Source organism: Arachis hypogaea, chromosome 12, assembly GCF_003086295.3.
Source record: "Arachis hypogaea cultivar Tifrunner chromosome 12, arahy.Tifrunner.gnm2.J5K5, whole genome shotgun sequence".
NCBI lineage: Eukaryota > Viridiplantae > Streptophyta > Magnoliopsida > Fabales > Fabaceae > Arachis > Arachis hypogaea.
The window spans coordinates 19,752,769-19,763,348 of record NC_092047.1 but is presented as its reverse complement, the minus strand read 5'-3'; the positions used below and the strand labels follow the sequence as shown (position 1 = coordinate 19,763,348).

The 10,580-nt window shown below is 35.0% G+C and overlaps 1 protein-coding gene across 2 annotated transcripts; it reads right to left on the bottom strand.

Annotated features, from left to right (window-relative positions):
- Nucleotides 1-821: 821 nt before the first annotated feature.
- On the bottom strand, nt 822-5,150 carry LOC112727075 (uncharacterized). Of its 2 annotated transcripts, none has more exons than XM_025776686.3 (7): nt 4,560-5,150; nt 3,082-3,139; nt 2,856-2,936; nt 2,720-2,755; nt 2,339-2,578; nt 2,098-2,239; nt 822-2,020 (listed from the first exon to the last, which is right to left on the bottom strand). In XM_025776686.3, the coding sequence occupies exons 1-7, from the start codon at nt 4,772-4,774 to the stop codon at nt 1,530-1,532; spliced, it is 1,263 nt and encodes a 420-aa protein (XP_025632471.1). In that variant the 5' UTR covers nt 4,775-5,150; the 3' UTR covers nt 822-1,529. The 2 variants fall into 2 exon arrangements, with proteins under 2 accessions (XP_025632471.1, XP_025632472.1); XM_025776687.3 differs by having other exon boundaries at nt 2,339-2,566.
- Between the last annotated feature and the right edge of the window lie 5,430 nt (nt 5,151-10,580).

The following is a 10,580-nucleotide window of genomic DNA, read 5'->3' as shown; positions in this document are numbered from 1 at the left end:
CTATGAATTCCGTTGGGGTGTTAAATTCCGAGGCCAGACAGTTAAGCTTGACGGTGATGGAAGATGGCGAGGATGATGAAAACGGATCGCTCACACTGCTCGCTGAGTTTGCGATAGATGATTATGCTAGTGTTGTTGAGTCGCGACCGACATCGATAGGAGAGTGTACGGCAAAAGGATTAGGGTGACGGTTGAGAAGGAAGGTGAGGCGGTGATAGTGAACGGCGATGTGGTCGATATTAGGATTAGATTGCTAAGAACATTGAGAGAGAGAGAGAGAGAGGGGAGAGGAGACGATGATAGTAGTGGAGGAGAGAATAGTAGTTTAAGAATTTTACTTAATTTTTTAAGATTTGAATAATTTTACTTGCAAAAACCATTTTTATGGGTACAAATGATAATTTCCGTCTTCTATAAGTAGATATGTCAGCGTATTTAACTTTCTTGAATAGAAATGATGGTTTACTCACAAAAATTATCTCTATATTCCACCAAAAACACACCAATTTTTTATAACTATGCATAACACACTCCTTGAATCCATTACCAAAAAAATTAGCCGCAAATTGCAACACTTTTTATACATTTTCCTAATGTTCCTTTGGCATTGTATTTATATAATTTTAATATTTAAAAAAATATTACGAAAATATAAAAAAAAAATCAACTTTAATTTTAACACCACCTTAAAATATTGTTAAAATTTTGTAACTATTATAATCATCATAATCATGGACACCATATACTCTATTTTTCTAAATTCATACATTGATCAAGAGATTAGTAAAAATAAATGAGTGACAAATAAAATAGAGTAGCTATTAGGCTGGAAAACCATTAAAATTAAAATGAAAACTTGAATTATCATTACAAGAGAGATTAATATTAAGGGTAGCAATTGAATCAATTCAACAATTAATTGATCTCAATTCAACAATCACTGCCCAACCCACACATATTTAACATATGTAAGATTAGGGGATGCCAAATTAACAAATAGAAACAATACATCAGAAGGGGAATTATATGTATCCCTTTTACTTACCTTCGTTTTTTCCTTGTTAGGCAAGTTAATTTGCAAGTTCCAAGACTCATGCAAGTTACACCATAACTTTATATTCCCTCAAAACTATATATTACATAAATAATAATAATAATAATAATAATAATAATAATAATAATATGTAGTTATGTACAGATATTTTCATCATAGGGAACCAACTTGAACTCAAACTACAAATGCCACATTACAGTTTGAGATTACCCCCATGAAATTACCTTGTGAGTCAAACTATTTGAACCATCAAAACCTCTTCTTTCAAGGTTACACACCCTTCTGTTTCTAAGGGTAACCAGGAATTAATAGTCAAAGCCATTTCAACCATTAAATTTCCATTGTCCCTTAAAATGCATGATCCATTTGTCGTAGCGAAACTCCATAATATCTTCTAATTATGTCTAGGAAAATTGGTTATGGTTCAGTCAAGCTTATATAACAGTATTTCCTCAATCGGACGCAAGAAACAACTTCATAACCTTGAGCGACGGATGCGTTTAATACCACTGAAAGGTGAATGCCTAGGAGCTGAAGAACACAACCTTCCGTTTGGAGTTCCGGAAAATTTAACATCCCAACCTTCGACATTCTTCGGAACGCAAACGTCAAAAAGAAATTGACCAAGGACACTATGAGCACTGATGCTTGGAGAGCTGGGCAGAAAAACAGGTTTTTCTTTCTGTTCGTCTTGCACAGTCCCAGAGTCCCTATCATTGTAATGTCCGGCAGCACTAGGCATAAAGAAATGGTCGCTTGGCCCAACTGCGACTCTTCTAAGGCTCTTATTTGAATTGATAGCCACCTTCTGAAGGTCGCAGATTAACTCGGATATCTCATCTTGTGCACCTTCCATATGAGTTCTTTCTCGTTCGAGGATCAGTTTTTGCGAATATATTGAAGCAGCCTTCTCAAATAAATTGCTCACAGCAGCCCTATATTGGATCGGATGCTGCTTGTAGTGTCCTGAAACAAGTAACAGCATTTGTGTTATACAGGTCCAAATTAGAAATGGCATAGGGGAAATTGGGCCTCAGACAAACCTACGTGAGACGAGCCACTCAAATTTAAAAGGTTGACATCTCCACCAAGATTGCACAGCCGTTGGGCAAAGTCGTAGATGCTTTGGTACCGCACATGGTCATCATTCTCAGAACATACAACGAGAAACGGGGCACCAAATTTCTAAAAACAAAAATGATAATTAAAGCCAATTTATTTTAAAATAGAAATATCTAAAGATACCGGCTGCTCGACTTAGTTAGGGCTTCTAACAACACTTACCACAGAAGAATATAAAGCTTGCCAATGTTCAGAAGCTAGGACTTCCAACCTAGTTATATATAGAGCATCTAAACCAGAAACAACAGATTTCGCTACCCAGGTAGCAAGCTTTGATGGTCCGGGCACTTTTGCAATGGAAGGGTGTAGAGAGAAGCGGAAGCCGAAATCACTCGTAACATCTAGCGGGCCAGAATCGTAGATGTGCCCGGAAACACATCTCTTAAGCAACTGATAGTTATGCTTCACAAAATAAACTAATAATTAGTAAGTTTAAAAAAAATCTGCATTAAAAGATTTCATCAATCAAAGATGAAAGCACGGAGTGAACAAAGGCAAAATTCATAGTTAGCCTAAAATAAAAATAAAATAAAAGGTGATTACCATGTGGATTCGAGCTTCACATCCTCCTTCAATAAGCTGCATTTATATGAAAACTGTTACAATGGGAATCTCTATTTTAATAGGACATACATTAATTCTCTATATGCCAAAGATAGATCAGATGAATAAAACTTACCTGAAATACCTTGTACAGACAGGCTTTTGACCCAGCAGAAAACGCAGCAAATACAACAGGACATGGCCTAATCCGCAGTTCCTGCAAAATGCAAAATTGTTTCTAGCATAATCCAAGAATGTAGAACATAGACAAGATATACAGATAAAGAGGATGGTGCCTAGTGACCACAGCTTCTTAAAAGGATATATATAGATATTTCCATGTTTTCAAATTTCCAACAGACCTCAATAAGCTCCTCAAGAACACTAAATGCCAGTGACATGGCATTTTCATCATGGAATCTGCATGAGAGAAGAAATTTGTAATATAAACATTTCTGTCAGTATCAAACACCAATCCAATAAACCCAAATAAGTATAGATCAAATAAGGCAGTGATCGGAGACAAAATGCGAATACGAGATAGTATGCTTTCAACAGTAATGTAGTTGGCTATCACTTATCATGTCTCAAAGTGCTTTGCCAGAAGTAATTTAGGATCATACAACATCTAACAACTCAAGCCTACTTAATATGTAGTAGAGTACCAGATATTATTAATATTTTATGCTCTAATCTCCTTTCAACATATTCTTTTTACAGTCACAGACTCACAGCAACATTTCCATTCTAAATCACATCTGTATAGCTGGAAGTGAAGCTGGGTTCCATATCTTTTCTGCGTCTGAAGTCAAACTATTTGAACTTCATTGTACAAAAAAACTTCCCAAACCATGTAAGATATAGACACATGTACATGTGGGCAGGTCTCAAATATTTGCATATGCAACAAAGCAGAGCACAAACCTCTGTAAAGAGTTGCAGCTAAAACTATTGCTGTCTTATAATACGTAACTAAAATTATGGAGAAAATTTAATGACTCAAGAATAATTACACCTCTACAACCCACCCATATTCCTGATTTTATGTGTGAACTCTGTAACATGTATCTGATGCAACAATAAGAGTAACTTTTCTAGTTTATCACCGGTAAATTTTCATCTATTTTAATTCTACTTGATAAAACAGGTCCACATCTACTTCCCATCAACTATCTACGAACTTAATGTTTTTCATCAATATCATGGTGAAAACCTAATTCTATGAAAGGCGCTTATACAAGCCAAACTTTTCTGTTCCATTTTGTTTCAACATGGTTTGGCCAACATGATAATGCAAGTTCCAACTCACTAAAGCTGCCATCCCATGATAAAGTTCACTAAACGGGCCAGAAAAAGACCCACAAGTAGGTCGTTGCTTGTTTGCTTGAACACTGGAAATTAGGAAAATAAAGAATCACACAAAAGAAGAGATGCAAAAACCGGAATATTAGCTAGAAGGCTAGAACAAAGTGATGCCAAGATTCTAAAGCCAAAAAACTTTAGCTAGAATTGAGATTGCCACTTTAGCTAGAATTAATAACCAACTGACTTCCTAAAAAGCAAAGATTCTATTTGACAATTGACAATTTTACTCTCCAAGACAAGGATATACCATGCAACAGCCTAATTTTTTAAGTTCAAACTAATTTGGGTATACGACCTATTCCTCTCATCTAACACTAAGCCCACAAATTTCATCATCTTCTTATTCAATTAACTCCATTTGATAATCAAATCAGTTATTAAATAACAAACAACTACATGCTAATGCAGAAAAAATTGACCTAAAAGAAATACAAATTAACCCAAACAAATCTAAAAATTAGAAAGAAAAACTTACGCAGAAAGATAATGAGCATAACAAACAAGGGAATTCCATCCCAAAGAAGAGTACAAATCAACGAATTCCCGAAGCAAGTTGTGTGGAACAGAAACCCAAGCAAAGATCACAACGATTCCTCTAAAATCAGTGCCCCCTTTCCTTCCCCAGTAGATGTTGCCACCTCTGACAGCGACACCACCACCACCGCCGCCGTCGCCGCCAGCTCCGCGCATATCTCGAAGACAACCCAACAAGCGGAGCGAGAAAACCCCAGCTTCAAAGCTCAAAAGTTTGAAACTTTTCCAACGGAGTATGAGGGATCTTGAGAGAAACAGTGGCGGGTTGGAATCAAAATTAGAGAAGCGAAGGATAATAGTGGTAGCGCTGTTGAGTTTCAAGTTTCAATTCATAATTATTATTCATGGGAGGTTTGGGTAATGGGTATGGATCACGATGGGTGATGCTCAATTCATACGAGATATCCCTCTAATTATTCTCATTTTTCATTTTAATTTATAATTTATAATAATATAATACAATATGATATGGTAACGAGCTATAGTTTAAATATATAGTTTTCTCGTTCTTACCTAAAAATCACGAGTTAGAGTCATGAGTAGATTTTGAAGTGCTGTGTAATTGAGTACCTTTTATATTTTATTTAGCACTCGAAATAAGCTGAGCTAAATTAGACCAAACTCAAATTCAGCTCACGAAAATTAAATTTAGTTTACATTTCGATTCATTAATAATTGAATCTATTTCGTAAACTTAAGTTTGACTAAATAAAAACTTACGAGTTGGCTCAAATAATAGAAATATAATCTATAATTTTATATTAATAAATTATAATTTATATATTAAAAATATTTAAAAAAATAAATTTAATATATTATCTATCTATCCATTATAAATTTTTTATTTATATCCTACATCAAAATTATATATAAAAAATGACTATAAAACTTTAAATAATTAAGAACATTAATATATATGTAAAATTATATATTACTATTATATATATATTAAATTATTAATACACATATCCTATATACATTTAATATATACTTTTAATATTATATATATAATCGAGTCAGTTCACGAGTTAATGAGCTGAGCTTATCCAAACTCAAGTTCAGCTCATTTAATTTATGAGCTCAAATCCAAGCTCAAATTTGGCTCACCAACTCACGAGTTCAGTTTATCGAGCTATTAATGAGTCGAACTCAAACTGACTCATGAGCTAGTTTGACTCACTTTCAATCTTATTTTTACTTACATATTTTAGACATATTTGATTATTCAAAATCTACTCTTTTTTAACAATACCCTTAATATTGGAGATGTGATGTATTATGCATTTATGTAATTATGTTGGATTTTATGCATTTTTTGTAAATTTTTTATTTATTTAATCTAAATAAAAAAATTCCCCATATTACATTTATTATTATTAGTATTTAGTAAGTAGCCCATTGATTTTGTAGGCGTGTGGGTAAAATAAAAAAAAAAAAGTTGTTTCCAATTCTGAGTTAAAAAAAAAAGTTGTTTTCAATTCTGAGTTGATGGTCACGTACCCAAGATATGTAGGGGACCATGGTCACACTCCATTTTCATGATAGAACCTAAAACTTTCTTTAATTCGTTCCCATTAATTGAGTTTAAGATTGCATATAATATAAAACTTGCTCAATTTTAAAATCAAAATAATATATCTTTTTGGATTTTGTTCGTTTAGGTTCATAAAATGGATTTGATCCGTTAGCTATAACTCGGCTTAAAACTTACCTATAAATTAAAATTTGAATAAAATAAATAAAATATGCCTATTTCATTTAGAGAGAATCTCAGCTATAACAGAACCATTTGAACACGTGCAGAAGTGATTACTAAAATACTAGAACTACGAAATAATCACCTATAACATAACAAGTCTATAAATACAAAACTCTAAGCATGTAAAAGGTACGTTATTCATTCTCAATAACATGTATCCCATCTTATACTTTTTTTACTTAAGCATTGAAGTCTCTTTACAGATCCTAACCCCATTTGGTGTTTCTCAACGACTGAAATTTAGCTCGGCGTCTGTGCTCTTAGCACAGAAAACTCCATATAAACGGAAGAAGGAGTTATACCTTGGTACTAGAAGGAGTTATATCTCGACTCAAATTACTGTGTAGGAACATTTGGCTTTCACCAAGGGGCAGGAGTTTAAATCTAACTCTACTGTTATCTTCTTTGTTCGATTTTCTGCCCTTTTTTGTAGGTTATAATCAATGGCGAAAGAGTAAAAAAATCCACCTCCTCCTCCTCCTACTAAGGCCGAACTATTGGTTATCAATGAGTCGCTGAGAGCAGAAGTTCAGCGGATGACCGAGTTATTAAACCAGAAACAGAAAAATTTTGGTAATAGCGATGATGATGATGATGATGATGACCATATCTCAGAAGTCAAGGTCGCGATGCTAGTCACTCCAAAGTCGTCAGTAAAAAAAAACCAACCCTTTTTCAAAAGAGATAATGAGATTTCAAACGCCAAAAACTTCACTCTGCTGACAATGCTGAAACCCTATGAGGGAATCGGCGACCCCAACATCCATGTCACAAAATTCTATTCGATGATGTTCATGAACGGTGCATTTGATCCAATACTTTATCGTATTTTTTTCCACTTTTTAGATGGTGTTGCTTTGATCTGATATTTTGGTTTACCTGTACGTTCTATATCAAGTTTCGATGAGCTGGCCAACCTATTTGTTAATAACTTCGCAGCTTCGAAGATCTATGTGCACGACCTGGACTATCTTAGTACCACACGGCAAGGATAACATGAGAGTCTCAAGGACTACATGACGAGATTCACTAAAGTGGCTATGGTGATCCCAAACCTCAATCTAGAGGTCCACCTGCATGCACTGAAAAGTGGACTTCGCCTTGAAAAATTTCAAGAGACTATAGCAGTGACGAAGCCAAAAATGCTGACCGAGTTTCAAGAGAAAGAAGCGGGCTAGATTGAAATAGAAGAACTCCGACAACTTCGAAGGACAGAAAGACCTACTTCTGGCCGAGAAGAAGATAAAGGCAGTAAACATCAGAACAATAGGGAGGACCATTCTGAGTAGCTAAGATCATTGGACGAGGTACAACCCTTGCACCTTCAACTATGAAGGTTTCACGTTAACCACATTTGAACCCAATTTAAATCCGAACAGATTAACACATACGAACTAATAATTTATTTTTTTATACTATATTTTAGAATTCTCTTATCCACTATGATTATCAACGCATACAACAGCTCTCAAACAAAGCATAATAAACTAATATCATACAAATAATTAAATTCAACTCATATATCAATCCCGTTAATATACTTAAAAGTAGCATCCACAAATTAAAAGAATCATTTTGTATGAATGTCAAACCCTATGACATGTACCCAAAACAAACCAGCAACAATCTCTATTTATCAAACCGTGAATTACCACTAACCTGTTATTGCAACGATGGCGATGGAAGAGGGACACCCTGCGCAACGCGTCTCAAAATATGATGAGGTATACCAAATTTGCATATAATGTGCTTCCAAACAAAGAAAATTATTTGTTGTGATATGATTTTAGCCAGTGGTTGCACCTGAAACCACTTGGAAAAATAGTCAATAGCCATAACTAAAAATTTTACCTGTCCTAGGGCAATAGGAAATGGACCAAGGATGTCGATTCTCCACTAATAGAATGGCCAACTTACTTCGGAGTGATGCAATAACTCCGCTGGTACATGTATTATTGGAGCATGTTTTTGACAATTTGTACAGATTTTTACCTTTTGATGACAATTTTTCTGTAAGCTCGGCCAGAAAAATTCATCCCAGAGAATTTTGGATGATAAGCTCCGAGCTCCAATATGCGTGCCACATATTCCTTCATGGACCTTGGCTAAGGCAAGGTTGGCTTCTGACCTATTTAGACACTTTAATAAAGGATGAGTATATCCTCTCCTATACAAGTTATTATTTAATAATGTAAAGAAGAAGCTTGTCTCCTGGATTTTTTCAAATTATTAATTTTAGCAGAAATATTTCCAGTTTTCAGATAATGAATATAAGGCAATCGCCAATCATCTTCATTAGAAATGTTGCAGGTATTAATGAAATGAATGCTTGGTGTAATTAAAGTAGATTGTAAGAGAGTAGCAGCTCAGTGATTATGTTCCCTGGGAATATGATGAATTTCAAATTTTGAGAAGTGAGATATGATTGTTTTGACAACATCTAAATATTTTTTTAAGAGAGGATCTTTTACCTGAAAAGATTGATTTACTTGTTGTATTACCAGTAAAGAGTTACAATGTACCTTTATTGCAGAAATATTTAATTCGATGGCCAATCTTAAGCCGACAATGAGTGCTTCATATTCGGCTTGATTATAGCTGGCCTTAAATGAGAAGCGTAGAGAATGGTCCAAAACAGTTCCATTGGTGTCTTTAAGAGGAATTTCGGCTCTTCACCCTTGGGAGTTAGAAGTGCCATTGACGTATAGTGTCCATTCCGCGGGCATATCGTTGGAGGTGGGAACAGTAAACTTGGCAAAAAAGTCGGCACGGTAATGTGATTTGATTGATCATCGTGATTGATATCTGATATCAAACTTGGATAATTCGATAGACCACTTTATTAATTGCCCAGCTAGTTCTGGTTTGGTGAGCACTTGTCGTAGCAGTTGCTCAGTTCGTACATTGATGGTATGGCTCTAGAAATAAGGTCGGAAACGCCTAGCTGAGAATACTAAGGCGAGAGCGAGCTTTTCTATCTTTGGGTAACGAAGCTCGCATTTTGCAGCGATTTGCTAATGAAGTAAATATGTTGTTGCATCTTGTCCCTTTCTATAACAAGAACAAAACTAATTTCCTAGTCCGTAATGGATAGATAAATATAAATCTCTTCTCCAAGTTCAGGTGTTTGCAAAGTGAGAGGTTTTGAAAGAATAGTTTTTAAATTTGAAAAAGCAGTTTCACATTCATCGTGCCATTTGAAGTTATTTTTCTTTTTGAGTGATTGAAAAAAGTGAAAAGATTTGGAAGCTAGACAAGGTAAGAATCTTGATAAAGCAGCAAGTCTCCCTATTAATTGTTGGACCTCCTTAACTATTTGAGAACTTTGCATTTCTAGAACAGCTCGGCATTTTTTAGGGTTTGCCTCTATACCTCGGCTTGTTAGCATAAAGCCGAGGAATTTACCTCCTTGAACACCAAAGGCACATTTCTCAGGGTTTAGTGTCATGTTGAACTTTCTGATTTGTGCGAAAATCTCCACAAGGTCGTTTACGTGAGATTTGCAGCTTTGGTTTTTGTGACCATGTCATCAACATAGACTTCGATATTCCACCCAATTTGCTTAGCAAATATTTTGTCCATGAGTCGTTGGTAAGTAGCCCCTACATTCTTAAGGCCAAAAGGCATAACTTTATAGCAAAAATTATCGTATTCAGTTATGAAAGTAGTTTTATCTTTGTCTGATGGATACATGAGGATCTGGTTATAACCAGAATATGCGTCCATAAAACTTAAAGTGCCAAAGCCAGATAAATTATCAACTAAAGCATCAATGGATGGTAAAGGGTATGCATCATTAGGACATGCTTTGTTTAGATTGGTGAAGTCGACGCACATGTGCCATTTACCGTTATGTTTTTTACCATGACAACATTAGCTAACCATGTTGTGAATTTGAGTTCTCGAATGAAGTTTGCATCAATGAGCTTTTTGGTCTCTTCCAATGACGCTTGTTTCTTCTCGATTCCAAGATTGCATTTTTTCTATGCTATAGGTCGGATTGACAGGTTTATTGCCAGCTTATGAGATATTGCAGAGAGATCAATGCCTGGTATATCTGCGGGTGTCCAAGTAAATAGATTGCATTTTGTTGGAGAAATCGTACGAGTTTCTCCTTTTCGTCACCATGTATGGTTGAACCTACAAAAGTGAACTTGTTTGGATCATTGGTTAAAGGAACTTTTTGTAATTCCTTGTTTAGGG